Source organism: Phocoena phocoena, chromosome 16 (assembly GCF_963924675.1).
Source record: "Phocoena phocoena chromosome 16, mPhoPho1.1, whole genome shotgun sequence".
Classification (NCBI taxonomy): Eukaryota; Metazoa; Chordata; class Mammalia; order Artiodactyla; family Phocoenidae; genus Phocoena; species Phocoena phocoena.
In genome coordinates this window covers 13,432,625-13,453,908 of record NC_089234.1, presented here as the reverse complement: position 1 = coordinate 13,453,908, position 21,284 = coordinate 13,432,625, and the positions used below count along the sequence as shown (strand labels likewise).

Sequence of the window (21,284 nt, the reverse complement as noted above, 5' to 3'; positions counted from 1 at the left end):
GAGGCCGGGGCGCCCCAGCCCCCCGCCCCCGCCGGCCCTGACGTCAGAGCCAGAGCCGGTAAACTGAGCGGCGGCCGCCAGGCGCTGGGGCGGAGACTGCGACCCGGAGCCGCCCGGACGGACGGAGCCCACGGCGGCCGGAGCAGGCAGCCGCAGACCACCTGAGGTAACGCCGACCCCGCTCCCTGCCCGCGGGGCTCGGCGCCGGGGACGGGTCGCCGCCCGGGGCGCGGGGGAGAGCGGGGCCCGGCCGAGGGCAGGGGAAGCCCCCCGAGGCGCCGCGCGCGGGGCTCCAGGGCGTCCCGGGAAACGCGGGGCGCAGAACGCACGGTGCGCAGGCGTCCCGCGGCACTTTCCGAGCGCGCAGGGGGTTAAGTGGGACCCGCGGGGGCGGCGGAGAGCCGGGCGGCGCCCAGGATCCGGCCCAGACGGCGCTCGCGGGCGTTATTAACAAGGAGCGCAGGTGCCGGTGAGAACGCGCTCGCCGAAGGTAAGCCGAGGGTGGGACGCCCGGGACCATCCGGCGCCGCCCGGTGCGCGCCGCTCCCCGAGCGCCCCTTTGGCGGCCGGGCCGGGCGAAGTCTGGGGCCTGGGGTTGTGGGAGCCCCCAGCCCGGCAGAGCCCCTGACCGACCGTGCGCCGCGCCCGCAGCCGAGCCCCTGAGCCATGGCCTTGAGCGAGCTGGCACTGCTCCGCTGGCTGCAGGAGAGCCGGCACTCGCGGAAGCTCATCCTGTTCATCGTGTTCCTCGCGCTGCTGCTGGACAACATGCTGCTCACCGTCGTGGGTACGTACGGACCGGGCGCCTCCCCCCACTCCCCGGGTACCCCTTCCCAGGGCGTCCCGCTTACCCGAGCGCGGTTCGGGAAAGTTCGAGAAGACGTTTTGCAAAAATACATTCCCCAAGACTGCCTCGTCTAGGCTAGTAGCCGTGTTTGTGGCTTCGTTTTCCTGGCGGTCCGGTCAAAAAATGTGACAGCAGATAAAACGCAGAACTTATGTTTCCTCCTGATAATTTCCTGCTTCCCTTTGTCACTTTCAACGCGATTAAAAAAAAAAATCTATTAAGGAGGAGCAAGTCCCAGGATTCAAACTAATGTTATAATTATTATGCTACCCGGAAAGGTGGGTCGATAATGTGGTCTATCACCTCAAGGAACAGGTCAAAATCCTTCCCTCCATAAAAGGAAGGGACATTTAAAGGTAGTGATTCCACAGATGACTTGACATGGAGACATAACAGGACCCACATCAAGAGCAATTTTAACGGCATTGGTTTTCATCTTTTTCCTGTAATGGATTTTTGAAAACCTAAATAATTGACATCCAGTTCTCTTAATTAGCACCATTAACAGCAACAGATTTGACATGTTTTTCCTTAAAAATATCCCAATTTTTAATGAATAAAAAATGATTTTTTGAAGGGTTGTTTCCCTTCTCTCCATTTAAGGTTCTCTCTCGATGGTTTTCAGAACATCACACAGTCAGGGTTTCACTTCCAGGAATATCAGAGCTGGGGCGGGGGGCGCTCATCTGAGTTCAGTAACAAGGGCCCGAATACTCCTTTGTCTTGAATGCTCTGTGATGCACATGCCCGAAGCTTCCAGTACATCAGTTTTTCTTTTCCTCTACGAAAGTCTTGGATCTTCCAGGTTGTATGAAACATTGAAGCTTCCCACTCAAGTAATGGAAAGATGAAGTGGGCCTGCTGCAGAATTTCTGAATTATTACTTCCTGCAGGTTTATTCCTTTCTAAGACACCTAATGAAATTTAGATTTCTGTTTCCTTGATTCATTCACTTAAAGGTCTTTCTAGCCTCTTTCTGAGAAGTACTGGTTGACCCCAGGTCAGCACTGATTAGACTTCAGACCGAATCTTGCTTTCCTAAAATATTCCTGTGAAGGAGCCCTGTAATGGGAAAGCCCTTGAGAACAGGGATCTCTGGGGTGGGTCAGGTCTGCACAGTAGCTGCCCTGAGAGCTCTCACAGCCTCTGGGGCTTTGTTCGCAGAGCTGAGCAACGTGAAATTGTTCAGTGTCGGCGCGGAGGTCCCATTCCCGAGGCAGACATGCCACTTCTCTGGGCCTCGTTTAGCATTTGACAAGACCACGGTTTTGCTGGCTTTGGTCCCGGGCAGGGTTTCAGTGTAACCACCACTCTCCTGCTCTTGTTCTCAGTCCCCATCATCCCAAGTTACTTGTACAGCATCGAGCATGAGAAAGATGCTATAGAAATGCAGACCGCCAAGCCAGTGCTCAAAGCCTCCACCTTCGGCGGCTTCCAGAACATCTTCTCCTATTATGACAACTCCACCGTGGTCGCCGGCAATAGCACCGGCAGCCTTCAGGGGGCGCTGCTGCATGAGGCCACCACGCAGCGCACAGTGACTAACAGGTCCACTGCCCCTTCCGACTGTCCCAGTGAAGACAAAGACCTCCTGAATGAGAACGTGCAGGTCGGCCTGTTGTTTGCCTCGAAAGCCACCGTCCAGCTCCTCACCAACCCGTTCATAGGACTGTTGACCAACAGGTGGGTTATATCATTTTGGTCAAAAAGTTTGATATGTATATTGTTCCAGATCACTTCCACCTGGGATTTTGCTTCTCATTCATTGATCAGAATCTGGAAAACCAAAGCTGGGGAGAAAGCCAGTCTCCTCCGCCTTACGTTTCTGTCCTTAGTCAGTCACGATTTCCCATTTGGTCTTCCTTTTCACTGCCACCATGACCATCCTTGTGGGATTGTACGTACCATGTGGCTTTCTCTTCTCTTGCACCTGTGGTCATGCACTTCCTGATAGACAGCTGAGATGGTTTCCTTCAGGGCTGGCGTGCTCAGTGCTCGTGGGGATGGCCAGGGGGGGAACGTGGCACATGACCTGTAGTCCTGCTGCGTATACGAAACATCTCGCTGACACTGAGGTCCTAGGCAGTGTACCAGTTCTTCCCCTGCCACTTACTAAGCCGCATCCATGTGCACAAAGGGAAGAGGCTTTTTTTCTGGATGATTCAAGCTGCCCAAACTAGCTTTATATTAATCTCAATGTTCTGGAGTCTTTTGGGACTCACATTATTTTGAATAACTGTTCACATTTCCATTGCTGGTGGCCATCCAGAAAGTATTTGCTCTTCTACAGCTGAGGTGGGCCAGCTCTGCCTGATATATGGGGACTCCAAGTACAGGACAGGGGGCTTAGCAGAGGAGGGGAGGAGGTGTCAGCTGCAAAGAGTGGGAGCTGGTAGAGTGTGAATGGTGGTGGTGGGCCGCTATGTAACAGTGTGACCCCAAAGGCAGCAATGTGAAAAATGGGGCGGTGCCCAGAGTCCTACCTGTGAACCAGGCCTAGTAGCAAGAACCAAGACAAGGACTAGAGAAAAAAGGAGAATGAAAGAGGGGGCGGGGTGAACTGAGGAGGCCGGGGCTGGGGGGGGACCCGGCAGGGCTGAGCTATAAGAGGCCTCATGTGCTAGATGAGAGAGGAGTGGGGCTTGTTTGGGGGGCACTTGGGAACCACTAGAGGTTCCGAAGCCAAGTTGCAGAGTCAGAGAGCTGAGCACAATTTTAAGCAGGTCAGCCCAGCACCCCCTGCAGGCTGGGAGCAGGGAGGTCTGTACATTTACCAGGCTTTGGCCTTGGGAAAGGTGGAGCAGGGCTGGCTGGGCCTTCTATGAAAATATTATTAAGCATTTCAAGATGGCAACAACAGAAGCGTTAAACCAGGCAGGGGACCCTTCTCAGAGCGGGGCCCACTCGGCGGGGTGGGAGGCCTGGGGTGTTGGCAGGGGCTCAGAGAGGGGATCCGCCCTCCTCCGCACGAGCTGTCCTCTGGCACGCGGGTTGCCGGTAACGTACTCATGGGGAGTCCGAGGGAAGCACATTTTCAACTTCTGTGATTCGATTTTCCGCGCTGAGTAGGGCCACTGAATCCATTTTAACCGTCCCAGGCCACATCCAGCCTCCAGTTTGCTGTGTAGTGTTACCAGGCTGCTGCATAAAACGCTGAACAAGTTACCGTAGGATGCTGGGCTGACTGGGAGCCCACCAAGAGGCACCGTCGTCACGGCGACATTCGGCAGCTCCTCTGCTCTTCAGGAGGAAAACCAGACAGACCTTCATAGTTACAGGGTTTTCTTTCTTTTCTCAAGCCTAAGAGCGCTTCTTAAAATGCATCTGGTATAATTACAGGAAACAGCTCAGGGTTTTGTATTCTGAGAAAGCAAACAGCTCAGATCCTATATTGGGAAAATTGAGGACATTGTTGTAATGACGCCTTGCCAATCACTTGGACGTGAATGTCACTAGCTGCACCGTGTAATACTTAGAAACTCGGCTGAACTGATGTGAGTGTTCCAGTCTTCCCAACGTAAGTGGCAAATGAAAAGCTTACAAAAACATCCCATTCTTGTTTTTAATGCTTCGCTTATGCTACCGGGCAGCAGCTTGTTTAAAACCAGTGAGACCTTTCCCCTAGTAAATACTCCAAATGCTTTGACATTGCAGCCACCTAAGGCTCACGTTTGGGGCTCCCAAAAGATTATCTGCCAAGAGAAAACTAATTTCCTTTAGTGACCTGTGAGATTTAGTCTATTGGTACGGTGCGTAATCCACTTTGGAACTTATTGAGGGCAAAATTTTAATCCCTAGCTGATTTCTCCCAGCTCTCCAGCAAATTTCAAAATAATCTTCATCTTCTAGCACTGCCTTGTAATGTGGAAATGCAGACAAGTTTTAACATTGATGTAGGACAACAAACTCTGTTGTCCCTCCAAAATGATCATGATAAGTAATTTTTTTCTGATATTTTCCAAGCCCAGTAGATGTGAATTTGGGGACTTTCAGCATTTCTGGGCACTCCACGGCTGTGCTCAGAGAAGTGATAAATACATTTCCCTCTACAGACTCTTCCTTTGTGAGCCATTGCAAATGGCCTTCTGATGTCATTTGTGCCAATCACATCCGCAATTACCAACAAGACGTGTGACTCACATTTTCAGTGTTGTAAAGAAGTGAGTTTACAATAGCATTTTACACTTGGTTAATATGTTTCTGGTTAAGGAGTAGTTAAAACATGAAGCATCAGATCTTGAGGAGACTTTAGCAAAAGCTTTTAGGTCCGTCTTAGTATTAATTAATTTTTTTTTTTTTAAAGAAGACGTTGGGGGTAGGAGTTTATTAATTTATTTATTTTTGCTGTGTTGCGTCTTCATTTCTGTGCGGGGGCTCTCTCTAGTTGTGGCAAGCGGGGGCCACTCTTCATCGCGGTGCGTGGGCCTCTCTCTATCGCGGCCTCTCTTGTTGCGGAGCACGGGCTCCAGACGTGCAGGCTCAGTAGCTGTGGCTCAAGGGCCTAGTTGCTCCGCGGCATGTGGGATCCTCCCAGACCAGAGCTCGAACCCGTGTCCCCTGCATTAGCAGGCAGATTCTCAACCACTCCGCCACCAGGGAAGCCCCTGTCTTAGTATATTATAGGCAAAAGGGTTTGCTACTCAGGAGGAGAAAGCATTTGTCCAGACTCTCTGGCCAATGGCTTCCTTCCTTCCTGTTCTTTCCATCTGCTTACTGTTACACAGTTTGTACCTTTGGCTACGAAATATAAACAATGCAGGTCAACATCTGCTTTTTTTGCATCTACTCGGGCTCTCCCTTGTGTAGCAGGCTGAATGAGGGAAGGTCCAAACAGTAAGTTGTTGGGTGCTATTTTTATCCAATGGGAGGGAGTTTAGGAAAAATCAGCCTGATTTTTGGGACATGGATCCTCCCTCACCTCCCTGGCCCTAGAAAAATATCTTTTTCCAGCCTGTGATGTGAGCTGGTCCAACTTCCCACTGTCTCTGCAGTGCTAATGATAGTGGGGAAAAGAAAGGCCTCCTACATCCCCAGAGATGTGAGGGGAGCTCCATAGAGACAGGCTGGTTGGAGCCGCTCCTTTCTAAAGCTTCTTGCCGTAAGTGGGACTCACTCTGAAATGAGACACCCAACATCACACAGGTCATAATCCGAACCCCCATGATACAACCTGGGGCCCCATAATTTATGGTCACGACGCTGCTGAGTGAGTGGCTTTGTGGTGACACAGGACGCAGGCTGCCTGTCTGTTTTAAATATTGGATAGGATCTCATGCCAAACCCTGAAAATAAAAAATGACAATTCTTGGGAAGCATTTAAATGCTCATTTGGCTGTTAATATGATACAAGTAATTCCTGTTTCATTGACTCTTTGGGAACTATATTTTGACTGAATAAGATGTGACCAGATAGGGAGCAAAGGACCTTTAGATTTTGTCGAGTGTGGTGATCACACGTCCGGTAACGCACTTTCCAAAGCCTCTGGGTGCCTTGCTTGGTCTGATTGCCATCTTTGAGGCTTGTGTGACTTATTTTATAATTCCAGTTTAAGTATTCATTTCATGATTGCAGTTGTGAGTAAAAGGGGGTAGAAGGACTTATACTAGCAACACCTGTTGTCTTTTGGCCCGGCAAGTGGAGTTTAGACATACACACATAAAAGGAATGTTCCAGGCTGGTAAACAATGTGAAAACCACCTTTACATTTCTCTTGTCTGTAAGTCAGGTTAAGAACGAGGCATCATGGCGTCCCCTTGCTTAACGTAAGGCTTACATAGTAGTTGCATCTTTAGACCCAGGATATTCCAGACGAACCCGGCAGCTTGGGAAAGGGTTAACAGGGGTGGGGATGGTTCCCTCCCCGGCTCGTCATTGTGTTAGCGGCCTGCTTTTTATCAAGCCAGCGTCAGTGACTTAATTTATTTCCATAGTTACCTAGTATATTTGAAAGCCAGTTATTTTTCCTCACAAATTTTAGCTAACGTCTGAAAGACAGGGAGAAAGCCGCAGGGCATGAAATCTCTACAATATCTACTGTGGGTTTTTTTTTTTTTTCCCCTTTAGCTTTAGGCAACTGGTCTGAAGTGGGCTTTGTAGGAATAAGCAGTGACCTTTTCAAAAAGCTCCTCCATGGACAGGGAAACCAGCTATGCTGGAAAGGGATTTCCCATCCTCGATGTCATTAGGGTGGTGGAGACGGTGTGACGGCGTCTTTGCTTCAAAATCAGAAGAAGCTGGCCGTGGAATTGGGTACTTCTCATGGGAGCAAAGCCCTCGCGTGACCTGTGCGTCGGTGAACACCCTGGAGAATAAGAAATCCAAGGCTCGCGTAATTCCCCACACACATCTGAGAGCTGAAAAAGACAGACCCAGGGGCTAAACCTAAGAATTTTGTTTTATTTATGCAATGGTTGACCACAAGCTTCCTAGTATATCCTAGCAAACGTAAAATACCTTTCCATTTACTGCTGCTCATCTTTTAGGAGTATGTTGAGGTAATCGAAATGGGAGATGTCACCTCTTGTCTCATCTGGTGACAGTTTGTACCCTTCCCTGTCCCCTGTTCTGTGTCCTTGCTTTTGTCACTTACCACAGCAGAGGGAACCCAGGTCTTAGCAAGCCTGGGAAGAGAGCTTACATTAATCTCTGTGGTAAAGACAAACTAGTTAGGAGCATTAGAGAATAAGTACTGATTGCCAGTGACAATTAGAGACATAGTGGGCTTTCTCTGCTGACTGGGTAGGGATATGTAATGAATATAACTTTTATTGATTTGCACTTTTTTCTGGGATTCAAATATATGATTTGTATTTTTATTCAACTGGATTAACTGCTCCCTGATGCTCTGTGAAGATGACTGTGGGCCAGGATGACTCACGAGGGGGTGATAAAGGGATATTTGGTTAAAGGTTTGCCACATCAGACGTGGCCCTGCTTAGTAGCACTTTACTTGAGATGGCGTTGAGTTGGGACAAGAGGCCGAATCAGACATTTATGACTAATGTCAGTCGGGGTTCTGTCCATTTAGGAGACATTGTGGGGAAGGAGAAAGGACAGTGGCGATCTGCCCATCACTCAGTGACCCTGGGGCCTTGAGCAAGTCTCCTGAGGTCGGTGTTCAGGGGGCCAGGAGAGGCTGAGGGTGGAGAGCCAGGAGCTGGCCCTTGGGCCACACTGGCCATGGGGCTGAGCTCCAGGGAAAGGCGCTGCCCAGCACTTTCCACTGGGCAGCCCTGCCAGCGGCTTGGCTGATGGTGAAGGCATAGGGCACATGTGTCTGGTAACAAGCAGGAAGCAGCGGGAGCCCGGTGGCATCAGAAGCGATTGGCTTGCTTCACCTCAACCTCGGCTTTCTCACCCGTGTTGGGGGTTTGGACTGGCCAGCCTTTGAATTTCCTTCTAGCTTTGCCGGTTGGTTATTCCATTCATGCTTTATTAAAATCCCAAAGGAATTAAAAGACAAAACAATAGCTACAGCATTTTTAAAGAAAACACAGCACCTGGCCTTGGTAAAAAGAATCTTCCGTAAGCACACAGCCCTGTGGGTACGGAGCCACCTGGTTTCAAAAGATACTGTGGGCCCTGGGTTCCACTCAACCTGTGTGAACCTCTGCTCCTGTGACTGGTGTCCCCACCAAAGTGTATGCTAGCAGGACCTGCCACACCTTAGACACACGAGATACGCCCATTGCCCTGAATTTGGGGCAGCTCCCCAAGCCTCAATGTGGCCATCTGAAAATAGGGATAAAGCCAGCTACCTCACAGAATTGTGGTGAGAATCACAGGTGACCCTTATAGTCTCTAGGAGTGCTGGAGCCTCCTGGTAAGAAGGAGCCCTCCTCAGCTGTGTCCTGCCAGGTGACCTTGGCCAGTGGCTGGGCTGTAGACTGGACGTAACATTGCTGGTTTTCCGATAGCTTTGACATATGTATGGTTTTCCAAGTAGGATGTTGAAAGGGATGAGAAGCCTGTGTTTATTCCAGGGCGGTCGTATGTCCATTCTTCCCCCAGACACGCAATAGTTGCTGAGAAAATAAACTGCCTGTGAGTTCTCTGAGTTTCCTGGAAGTTTCCTTCACAGTGTCCAGCAGTGCCATGTCGGACCTGGTGTTGTGAACGGCTTTCTTTTCCTACACGAATAAGGGCACAGAGCAGTCAGCTCGGTGTTAGTTGAGACAGGAGAAGCTGTCATTTGATGGCATCTGAACTGCAGTTCAGGACTCTGGTATCTTTCCTAGTTCACAGGATTGGCTTCAAGCCCTGCTTTGTGAATTACAAGCTCATTTCAGGTCACAGTAGAGGAATCTTTGCCTGGGTTTGTGGGAGGGCTACCGCCTGAGAATGCTATGATTTTGTGGTGCTGTTTGGTTTCCGGATGCACATGAAGCAGTTAAAAAACGTTATAAGTGTGCCCAGGACTTTTAGAAGGCTTCTACTTAAAGCCACGTATGCCATTTGGCATATACCTGAGGAGGTAGTAAAATTTGCAAGGAAAAGTCCTGGACTGGATTGAATGGCCCTGAGTGAAATTAGCCCTAGGACATTAGACAGGTCATTTTTTTGTACCTCAATTTCCTCATCTGTAAAGTGGGGAGGTGGTCGTCTGCCCTTATCAGATCATTGAGCTCGTGTGTAAGTGCCTGGAGAATGGAGTGTAACCTTAAGGTGAAGGTATTGTGTTATGATTTTTTTTGTTCGAGCCTGGAATAGAAGAGCCCTCCCAGGCTGTTTGACTGGGACTCGGGGTTCCTGTTCCTCATATGGTTTCTCTCCAGGATCTGGAGGGCCCAGGGCTGGAGGGAGATGAGGCCTGGAGATGCTCAGGGCTGTTCTGGGCTGACACAGGTCTCCTTTAGGGCAGTGGCTCAGCCAGTGCTGGCCCCTTCAGGCCAGGTCGTGGGAGGGAAAGAAGCTGCCTTCACTCTCATGCCCTGTCCATATGGCAGGGACCAACCTGCTTGCTTAATCTGCAGAAACAGTGAGGAGAAAAGGAAGAGAATGAGGGAGGAAACAAAATTTCTGAGGCACTTCGTCTGTTCTGGATGCCCTGGTAGCAGTTTAACATCCATATCTCATTTCATACCCACTCCAGCTCTGGGAGGTGGGTGGTGGTCTATCTGCGGGGCCGAGGGGAGATTTGCCTGGGTTAAATGGCAGGGCCAGGTGTCCAGGCAGGGGTGTGATGCCGGGAGCCCAAGGTCTCCCCACCTCCCCTGTCCGCCTGGTAGCAGAGCCCTGTACAGACAGTGGTCTTGCAGAGCAAATAGGATGTTGAATTTTTGCACAGAAAACCAGGTGTGTCTTTCTCAGCTGGCTTCATTGGGGTCAACGTGAAGACAGCTCTGAATATTTCCTTGCTTCCTAACGCCTCTTAGATGTGGTGCCGTTGCATCTGCTGCCCGTTGAATCGCTTGAGGACCTTTTACTAGAGTCATTTGATTGCAGCTGTCCCTTTGGGGAAGCTCTAGCAAAGACTATAATTAAAGAAATTTTTACAAAATGATGGAAACAGGGGCTGTGTATTTGAACGTGTTCTGGGTTGCTTGCCGATATTTTATTAACATTTATTCCAGAGAAATTTCAGAGTGGCAATCCGTAAATGTATTCACGTTCCAAGACAGTCAAACACAGAAAGGTCATATAGGAAGCACCAACTATATGAATGTTTAGAAAAGTTGACCAAACACGTATCCACCTGATCCCAAAGGGTAAGCAGGAGAGACTCAATATAAAGGCTTACACAGATACGAAGCAGTCGCCAGGTTTTCCTTGTGGCTGTTTTGCAGGATCGGCTATCCAGTTCCAATGTTCACGGGATTCTGCATCATGTTTGTCTCAACAGTTAGTAAGTGTCTGACGTTTGCCTTCTGAGTGTGGGTCACCGGGTGGGCTCTGACCACCGCCAGCTGGGAGTGGAGAACACAGCCGGGGGTGGGGGTGGGGGGGTGTTTTGGCCACAACTGCAGAAAGAAGTTGATAGGAGAAGTCTTCAGGGAGCAAAAGCACAGTGTGGTTAACATGGAAATACCCCATCGGGTTAAGGGAGGTCCCTGTTTGAGCTGATCTGGTCGCGGCACCAGCGGGTCTACAGTGACTGTGGCCTGGCCCCTCTTCCCGCAGTGTTCGCCTTCTCCCGCAGTTATGCCTTCCTGCTGATCGCCAGGTCCCTGCAGGGCATCGGTTCCTCCTGCTCTTCTGTAGCTGGTAGGTGTGGAAATGCCTAAGTCAGTGCCCCGGGGCTTCCATCTGTCGGAGGGGCCACCGTCACTGCCCAGGCTGGTGGCCCTGTACAGAATGAGTTGGAATAATTCAGGGAATATAGGTATTGGTGGTGGTGGTTGGTGGTTGGTTCTCAGAGAAGGTACCACCTTCTTGTTGGGTGCTGCTTGGCCTTATGTTCCGTTGGTCTGGCAGGTGTGGGGAGACACCAGTCTGGGCTGGGGGTGGGGGAGGGTGAGTCATGATGGTTATTCTGTTGCTCCCAGAGCTTGGCTGTCACTGTTTCTTTTCCTGTTTAGGGATGGGCATGCTGGCCAGTGTGTACACGGATGACGAGGAGAGAGGCAATGCCATGGGGATTGCCCTGGGAGGCCTGGCCATGGGGGTCTTAGGTGGGTGAGGGCCACTGTGGGGGCCACCTGGGGGGAGGGGCCTATCTGGCATTGGACAGTGAGCCCCCTTTCACACTAGTGTCCACTGTTTCTTCCCTGATTTCATGGAGCCTTTGAAAAATGGTGGGAAGAGTCCTGACTTGGGAGGACCTGGATTCTCCAGACCTCCCTCGTGGGCCCAGGTGTAAACCCAAGCTTTGAATGGGATGGTCTGCCAAGGCCCCTCCTCTTGAACATTCTCTGAGTTACCACCCACCTGAGGACCTTCCCACTTTCTGAGCCTGCCTCCTCCACCTGCCCTGGCTGAGCTCTCAGAGCAGGTGCAAACACCTTCCCTGAGAGATCCAGGTCCTCTCTGTTTTCCGTTACTTTCCTGGCCTTCATCTGGAGCCCACAGTCCCTGTCTGTGCTGCTGTGAAGTCTTCACTGGTCCATTTTCCTGTGCACTTCCGTTGCCTGGGTCTTATTTCCTCTGACCTTTACTTTGGGAGCGATTCCATGTCTCAGGTGTGAAACCCCTTGGAGGAAGTTGCCAGGGCAACTTAACAGTCCTGAACAGAATGTAGGGTGGCCACCCCACACAGTGTTTGGAACAAAGTAGAGGGAGAAACGCAAGAAACGCAAGATGGTTCTAGACCAGGGGGCGGTCATCAGTCCCGGGCCCGGCCCTGGCCCTTCTGTCTCGTCCTTGCAGTGGGCCCCCCCTTTGGGAGTGTGTTGTACGAGTTTGTGGGGAAGACAGCCCCGTTCCTGGTGCTGGCCGCCCTGGTGCTCTTGGATGGAGGTGAGTGAGTCCACGTGGACCCCTTGGCCGTGACCTTGGGGGCCCTGAGCTTGGCACCCCTGTGGGCAGGTGCTGGGGCCCACACCTCTTCTTTTTTTCTCCTGTAGCTATTCAGCTCTTCGTGCTCCAGCCATCCCGGGTGCAGCCAGAGGTGAGCGGCGGGGCAAGGCGGGTGCTGTGGTGGCTGTGTGGCCTCTTCTAACCCCTGTTGTCCCTGACAGAGCCAGAAGGGGACGCCGCTAACCACCCTGCTGAAGGACCCGTACATCCTCATCGCCGCAGGTGGGGCTCCCCCAGCACCCCTGGTTCTTCCCAGCCAGGCGGTGGGGGTGGGCGGTGAGGACCGGCGTTCGTTTTGCTGCTGGAAACGTTGGGCTGTAGAAAAACATAAAAGGCACAAAGAGGTTACACGTCAGAAGAAATGGTTTTCTTCTGTCATTAACTTCTGACGCAGCCAGGCTCCTTTGTTGTTTTTCATCTGGGGCAGAGATGCCTGAGTCACAGAGACACCCTCCACCGAGGATTGTTTTGGGCCAAACTTGCTCACTGTGTTTGTGTCAGAGGCTGTTGTCGTTTGGCCTTGAACTTCTGGAATGGGTCCGTGGCCTCCCTGCCGCTGCCTTAAGGGGGTGCTCTGATTCACCTTGGCATCTGTGAATAGAGGCTGACAGCAGGGCCCCAGAGGGCCAAAGGGTGCCTCTCTTTCTGCAGAGGGCATCCTGCACAGCGGCGGACAGGCGGCTGGAAGACACCTTTGGGTTCTTGGCCGAGATGGGCTCAAAGGACGCCCTGGGGTTCTGTGGCTCTTGGGGAGGATAATGGGCTGCATCCATCCAAGCAGCTGACCTCCCAAGAGCACCCCAGTGACACAGGCCTGGAGCTGCCTCGTGAGGGACTAGCCTTACGCGGCCTGGGCCTGGACACAGTGGTCAGCAGTGACCCTCGGCATCAGGCCGGAGAGAGCATCCATGCAGTGTGGCCTCAGGCCCGGTCAGGGTTCCCTCCAGGTAGGGGTAGGTGTGTCTAAGCAGCAGTCACAGACACTAGGGCTGGGGGGAGCCTGGGTGAGGTGAGGCACGCCCCACCTGAGGGCATTCAGATTCAGCCACTTTCAAAACCCCAGGCTGCTTTTGTTAAGGTGTATACTGCTGGCTTAGGCCCCGGCAACACATGAGAGGCCTTGGTCTAGACCTTGTCTGTCATGCCTGTTGACCAAAGGGTTATAAGCCTGGTGTGGCGACCTCCTCATGCAGGGGGACCTCACTGTGTCCCCAGCAAGACACAGGGAACATTCCAGAGCTGAGATTTCCCTGGAGCCCTGGCTGTCCGAACTGGGGGGTGAGGACATGTGTGGTGAGAGATGGGGGCCCAGAGATGCGAGTCCCTGCACCTTGGGGCACACGTGTGGGCGGGCTGTGCTGCCTAGGCCCTCACTGTCTCACCCCTACCCACCCTTGGGGGAAATCCAGAAATCCAGCCGGCACTCAGGGTCAGGCTGTCGGCAGGTCCGGGCAGCCTGGATGGTGGAGTGTGGGGGTGGAGCTGGGGGGCAGGCGGTGTCTCGTTTGTACCGCTGGGGTTTAGTTTACAGAGGCGACTGAGTGACGAGATGACATGGAGAGATTAATACCACCAAAGGATGATTTTATTACTTATGTTTCTGGAGAAAAGGGGGCATGCCACGTCGCTCAGGGCCGCGTGGGGAGGCACCAGGTTTGGTCAGGAGGCAGAAAGGGGCGAGGGGAAGACCCAGGCCAGAACCTAGGTGTTTGCATGAGAAAGTGATTTTCCATGGGAAAGGTGGGGGGGGGGGGTACGCAGTTTAGGATTGGCTAGTTTAGGTAATTGCGGTCCGGGTGCTCTCCCCAGTGCCTGGGTGGATTTAGGGCAGGAGATACTGGTGAGGTGGGTGAGAGTTAGATAAAGCAGGGACTCAGAGTATGGGTTCCGGATCACAGGGGAGACTTGAACGACTCTGGTTGTTAGTTTGGCCCTGTAATTAACGTCAAATAGACAAATACAGAATTTAAGAAAACACGGAATAGGTGGGTGAGGGGAGTCCAGCCATTTCAGCCTCATTTTTATGTTCTGTCTTTAAATGCTGCAGAGAATGAAGAAGTCTTGCATCGCATGTAAACACCTTAATTATGTTTGCGCAACGTTCTTTGAATCGGGAGTCTAGCAAATTAGAGGTTCCAGGGCACACAGCACAGGAAGCTCTCAGAACAATGGGGACAGCAATTTGATTTTTCCAGGTGGTTCTACATTTACAAAGGGTTCTGGTTAACACAGTGATAATGGCTGTTTGCATGGATACCCTATAGGTACAGCTGATTTTAAAAGAATCCCTCAACAGCATATTTGCACTGAATGCACGTGAGTTTTGGGCAACTAAGGGCATCGTTAGAAATATCTGTGTTTGTTATACAGTGAAACCTAGGTGTAGGAGCCTCAGGTTGCCTGAGTCTGTGGACGGTCGGCCTGAGCTGCCGAGGAGCTCAAGCAAGTCACTTCATTAATAACTTGGAACTCCATTTCTTCATTAATAAATTGGGAAGGTTAAACCTAGTGATCACTAAGCCTCCCTCCACTTCCACACTTTGTGACTCTGGGATTCTAGTTGTTTTAAGTAATAATAATAATTTCAAAAGCAACACTCCCCACTATCCCTTTGACCTGTTATTTGTCTTTTTCTTACAAAAGTAGACGTTCTGGGTATCTGAGCTGACTGTTCTGGCTGTGGACACAGGGGATTTAACTGTGTTTGGAAATGGTAGGGGACACTTGAGACCCAAAACAGAAGGACACTAACCTTCTTCCTCCCTTTAAGGGTCCATCTGCTTTGCAAACATGGGGATTGCCATGCTGGAGCCAGCCCTGCCCATCTGGATGATGGAGACCATGTGTTCCCACAAGTGGCAGCTGGGTAAGACTGGGCCGCGAGTTTCTGGCTCTAGAATTTTTGTCCCCAGGTTGGGTCTCATTATTGTAGTCCTGAGCTGCCGGTAGCAGGATGATAAAGTGATTGTCTCTGTTTGTCACTTAATGGGGTCACTGCTTAGGTTAGCAATGAGCTTTGGGGTTTGTTTTGGCTCCAGTTTTTGTATCACCCCTGATAGAGGCATAATTAATATCAAGGCATCAGACCTGGGCAGAAATGAGAGATGAAAAATACATGCAGCATTTCCTCACACTTCTGAACTGGACAAGTTATATTAAATATATGTGGACAGTAATAACATTTATGGGAAAGAGAACAACAAACGTAGTTTTATTTTTTTTAATTGGAGTGTAGTTGATTTACAGTGTTACGTTAGTTTCTGGTGTACAGCAAAGTGATTCAGTTATACATACATATACGTATTCTTTTTCATATTCTTTTCCATTATGGTTTATTATAGGATATGGAATATAGTTCCCTGTGCTACACAGTAGGACCTTGTTGTTTATCTATTTTATATATAGTAGTTTGTATCTGCTAATCCCAAACTCCTAATTTATCCCTCCCCCCATCTTCCCTGTTTGGTAACCATAGGTTTATCTTCTATGTGTGTGAGTCTGTTTCCTAAATAAGTTCATTTGTGTCATATTTTAGATTCTACATATAAGTGGTAACACATGCTATTTGTTTTTCTCTGTCTGACTTACTTCACTTAGTATGATAATCTCTAGGTCGGTCTGTGTTGCTACAAATGGCATTATTTCATTCTTTTTAATGGCTGAGTAGTATTCCATTGTGTATATGTACCACATCTTCTTTATCCATTACAAACTGTTTTTAAGAGGATGAATTTTTGAAAGTATTTTTTATTTAGAAAGTAATTCATGCTTATTGTTAAAAAATCAAAGTACAGGGACTGAGGAAGTAAAAATTGTAAAAATCTCATATTCATCTTTCCCGCTCTCCCAGCCCAGTCCTCTGTGACATTCATTGTTAATAGTTCTGTGTGTCTGTTCCTCGATTGTTCTGCATTGATCACCATCTTTGTGAAATGCCTGAAAACCCAAGCCATGTGGAATCTTGCCATTTACACACTGTGTGACCTCTTGTTTTTCTGTGTTTCTGTGTCAAAATGGGAAGATTTACTTTTCACAATTAATTTAATTTTTTATCAGTTACACATGCTAGGTGAACCACTGAGGGCCGGGGGGTCCAACCGCTCTCTTTCTGGTTGACAGCCTCCGCCCTCAGCCTTATGTTCACAGTACCTGGAGCCTTCAGTTCCTTAATTTTCTGGGTTCTGAGGCTCTGCCTGCTCCGTGAGCAGGTGGAAGGTTCCAGTGCTCTGGGCTGTGTCCCTCTCTGCTCTCCCTCCCCTTGCTCCTCCCTCTCGTTGCTTTTTCCCCTTCCGTTTTGCCTCTCCTTGGGCAGACAGGGGGGAGGGTCTATAGTTTTCTTTTATTCCTTTACTAAAATTTAAATGGAATTTAGAGTGGGAATAGAGAAAAGCTCGTAGATTCAGTCTGCCCTGTTTCAATGGAAAGCCATCATTCCTTCTGCTCAGATTGCCTTTTATTCCATGTTAAGGTTATACCATACCTTTGGTATATACCATATACCATTTTCTACCAGTCCTTATTGCTGGACATCTAGGTCCATTCCAGTTTTGCCGTCAGAAACCATACTGCAGTGAAATATCCTTTCCACGTGTTCTGCACATGTTTGGAAGTACATGTATCTTTAGGGCAAATTCCTAAACTTAAACTGGCATTTTGATATTTGGTAGCATTGCATTAACACGGGTATTATCAGTCTTTTCCAATCGAGTGTGTGAGAAAGGGGGTCTCATTTTTTTTTTTACATCTTTATTGGGCTATAATTGCTTTATAATGGTGTGTTAGTTTCTGCTTTACAACAAAGTGAATCAGTTATACATATACATATGTTCCCATGTCTCTTCCCTCTTGCGTCTCCCTCCCTCCCACCCTCCCTATCCCACCCCTCAAGGTGGTCACAAACCACCGAGCTGATCTCCCTGTGCCATGCGGCTGCTTCCCACTAGCTATCTGTTTTACGTTTGGTAGTGTATATATGTCCATGCCACTCTCTCACTTTGTCACAGCTTACCCTTCCCCCTCCCCGTGTCCTCAAGTCCATGCTGTAGTAGGTCTGTGTCTTTATTCCCGTCCTAGCCCTAGGCTCTTCATGACATTTTTTTTTCTTAGATTCCATATATATGTGTTAGCATATGGTATTTTTTTTTCTCCTTCTGACTGACTTCACTCTGTATGACAGACTCCAGGTCCATCCACCTCACTACAAATAACTCAATTTTGTTTCTTTTTATGGCTGAGTAATATTCCATTGTATATATGTGCCACATTTTCTTTATCCGTTCATCTCTTGATGGACACTTAGGTTGCTTCCATGTCCTGGCTATTGTAAACAGAGCTGCAATGAACATTTTTGGTACATGACTTTTTTTGTGTGTGTGTGTGGTACGCGGGCCTCTCACTGTGGTGGCCTCTCCTGTTGCGGAGCACAGGCTCCGGACGCGCAGGCTCAGCGGCCATGGCTCACGGGCCCAGCCACCCCGCGGCATGTGGGATCTTCCTGGACCAGGGCACGAACCCGTGTCCCCTGCATCGGCAGGCGGACTCTCAACCACTGTGCCACCAGGGAAGCCCACATGACTCTTTTTGAATTATGCTTTTCTCAGGGTATATGCCCAGTAGTAGGATTGCTGGGTCATATGGTAATTCTATTTGTAGTTTTTTTTTTTTTTTTTGTGGTACGCGGGCTTCTCACTGTGGTGGCCTCTCCCGTTGTGGAGCACAGCCTCTGGACGCGCAGGCTCAGCAGCCATGGCTCACAGGCCCAGCCGCTCCGTGGCATGTGGGATCCTCCTGGACCGGAGCACGAACCTGCGTCCCCTGCATCGGCAGGTGAACTCTCAACCACTGCGCTATCAGGGAAGCCCCTATTTGTAGTTTTTTAAGGAACCTCCATACTGTTCTCCATAGTGGCTGTATCAATTTACATTCCCACCAACAGTGCAAAAGTGTTCCCTTTTCTCCACACCCTCTCCAGCATTTATCGTTTCTAGATTGTTTGATGATGGCCATTCTGACTGGTGTGAGATGATATCTCATTGTAGTTTTGATTTGCATTTCTCTAATGATTAATGATGTTGACCATTCTTTCATGTGTTTGTTGGCAATCTGTATGGGGTCTCATTTTGATTTAGTTTTACAAATTCTTTGTGAGTGAAATTGAACACCTTTTCATATGTTTATTATCCATATCTATTCCGTTTACTGTGAACTTCTTATTAATATCCTTTACCCATTTTTTCTATTGAGTTTTGTCCTTTTTTAAAAATTGATTTTAAGTGTTCTTTGTATGTTATTAATCCTTTATCAGATGTTTTGCAAATATTGCCCTTTGTTGTGTGTCTTTTGACTTTATAGGTGGGATTTTATTTTATTTTAAATTAAAAAAATTTTTTACCACTCGGAACATTTAAAATGCTCTGAGTCAGATTTAGCAAGCTTCCCCTTTACGTCATTGTCATTTCAAGTCAGGCTCAGGAAGGCCTTTCCTATGCCAAGATTATTTTTTCACTATGTTTTCCTCCAGTAAATTTGTGATTTATTTTTTACATTGAACTCTTGGATTTACGTGGAATTCATTTTGCTATAAGGTGTGTGATAGGGATCTGGTGTTACTGTTTTCTTTATGGCTGGCCAGCCCTACAGCCAGGAACCCTAGGAGTCCATCTGGTATTTCCCACGTCTGTCGTGCTGGAAATGACCGTGTGTTCTTGGGTCTGTTTCTGGATTTCTCTCTTGTGTTCCGTTTGTCTGCTTGTATTCCTGTGTCAATACCCTCCTATTTAATTAGCTTGAGAATACTGCTTAGTACATGGAAGGCTAGTCCCCGCACACACACATTTCTTTAAGAATGTATCAACCTTCCTAGAGGTTTATTTTCTTTTCATAGTTCTTTCACCTTACACACTGACATCTTCAGATGGAGACTCTCGGTTCTGACTCTTGTTAGAGCCTCCAGCCTTCCTCAGGTGAACTTGCATCCCTTTGCGGAGGCGTCCAGGCAGATGCTGCCTCCTGGTTTGGGCTGGTCCCCGATCTTCCGGCCTTACTCCAATTGGCCTGGCCTGAGCACTAGTCCCTTTGGGTTCTGCATTGAATTTCTGTGTTCGTTCATTAAAAAAAAACCAAAAATCCTTCATTAGAAAGCCCCAAATGGTTGGAGGTCGGGCCAGATGTGGAAGGACTGCTAAAGGGTGTGAGGTTTCTTTCTGGGGGTGATGAAAGCGTTCTGGAGTTAAATCATGGTGATGGTTGCACAGCCCTGTGAATATACTGAAACCCAGTGAACTGTGCACTTTAAAACGGTGAATTGCATGGTTTGTGGATTATGCCGCAAAACCAAACCAAACCAGGCCCCCAACAACGAATCATTCAGTGAAGCAGGAAAGATTCTGGGAGGTAAACTAAGGCTAGTTCTTAGCAGGAATTTCGCTCTGAACTTCCTGGCCATGGAGGGAGCAGAGGAAACCCAAAGGCTCTCAAAGGTTCTAAGGAGAGCTCACCACTTTGCAGGAGGGGTGGACTTTTTCTGTCCTCGAGTTAGCGAATAGCAGCTTTGCAAAAGATGAGACATTCTTTGTGTCTCGGTGCTGGTACCGGCGGATGACACCACGGGAGCTGTTTTTCTAGGGCTCTTTCCCTCTGTGCCTGTGCTGGTCGGTGCCTTCAGGTCTCCTCAGGAGGCTCCCTGTGTCGGTGGCGCGTGGCTGTGAGTGGAGCTCCCGTGTTGGCTTTGCACGTGCTCCTGGGCAGAGACGCTTTCCTGGTGTTTCTGTTTTCTCCACTTAACTGACTTATCACCCTAATTGAACACGTCCTGGCCACGTGCAGGGCTCTCCAGCTGCTTTGCCCTATTCTTCTCCAGACACAGCCCGAGGCTTTCTGTAGAAAGTCTTTCACGTCAGTCAGGGACCCAGGCCATCCGGGTTAGACAGCAGGCCGCAGGCTGCCTAGATTTCATCAGGAGGTCCTCTTGTGGGGCTTATCACCCCGGCCAGATGTTCCCCTGACCCTGTACCTTTCCACCAGTGAGATGGCTCCTTCCTCATCTCAAAGCTAGACTTGGGTTTCCTCAAGAGAATCAGATTTCTGTTCCCGTTTGCAGTGTCATCTCCAGTGAGGGGAAGCTCTCCTCTTAGGTGGGCCTTGCCACCTCGCGGCCCCCTCTCCTGAGCGCCTCAGGCCCCTCCGAGCCTGGGTGAGAAGGCCCCTGGGTGGGCCTGTCCCCGAGGCGAGGACCCAGCTCCAGGAGGTGGCACAGGACTTCCCTGGAGGCCCGGGCAGCTCAGCCCCTCCCTGTGTGAGCTCTCTCCAGCCCAGTGTGGAAACGGAAGCCGTTCTACCTTTTGCTTCTCTGACTGTTTCTGGAGAAAGACTGTAAGATTTGAAGTAAAGCAAAACAGTCTTATGAGCTGCGTAGGGCACGCATGATTGTTCTTGTCGAACGCGGTGTTTTGGGCCATGATTTTGGGGGAGGTAAAGACGCAGCCATCCCTACTCCAGAAGGCTCCCTTGCAAGCCCATCCCTCAAACTCCTTGTGCTGCCACTTGGGCGTGGCCCTGGGTTTGGGTTGGTGGAGAGAGAATCATCATGGCATCTCCTTACCTCAAGTCCTGGGTCAGATGACCTCTCCCTGACACCCTGAGGCTTAGGGAATCAAAAAGTTCATGTCATGGTGAGGGCTGTGACCCCAAAAGGGAAGCATAGGCTCTGAGGGGCAGGCCCCAGACAAGGGTGGAAACAGACTTTTTCTTCTGGTTCTTTAACGAGGTGTGGTGGTGCAGTGTGGGATGGAGGGAAGGACACTGGCCTGCTGCTGGGGGACCACACCGCTCCCAGCCAGCTGTGACCCCAGGCATGCCCCGTGCCAGCCTAGCTGGGTGGCAAAGACAAGATGATGGCCAACCTCCTGTGGTTCTGGGATGTGATGACTTCAACCTCCCGAGCCTCCCTCTGGAGAGCCCAGATGGGACCACTGCCCCATTCTG

General features: G+C 49.8%; 1 protein-coding gene across 1 annotated transcript in view; it reads left to right on the top strand.

The window, feature by feature from the left end:
• The first annotated feature begins 88 nt into the window (after window positions 1-88).
• Window positions 89-21,284, top strand: part of SLC18A2 (solute carrier family 18 member A2) — a 34,786-nt gene continuing 13,590 nt past the window's right edge. Inside the window, exons 1-10 of the mRNA XM_065894981.1 lie at window positions 89-166; window positions 652-787; window positions 2,179-2,530; window positions 10,634-10,692; window positions 10,968-11,051; window positions 11,366-11,458; window positions 12,153-12,242; window positions 12,350-12,393; window positions 12,464-12,524; window positions 15,073-15,168. Of these exons, the coding sequence (XP_065751053.1) occupies window positions 667-787; window positions 2,179-2,530; window positions 10,634-10,692; window positions 10,968-11,051; window positions 11,366-11,458; window positions 12,153-12,242; window positions 12,350-12,393; window positions 12,464-12,524; window positions 15,073-15,168 (1,000 nt within the window). The 5' untranslated portion in view covers window positions 89-166; window positions 652-666. The remainder of the gene's footprint in view (window positions 167-651; window positions 788-2,178; window positions 2,531-10,633; window positions 10,693-10,967; window positions 11,052-11,365; window positions 11,459-12,152; window positions 12,243-12,349; window positions 12,394-12,463; window positions 12,525-15,072; window positions 15,169-21,284) is intronic.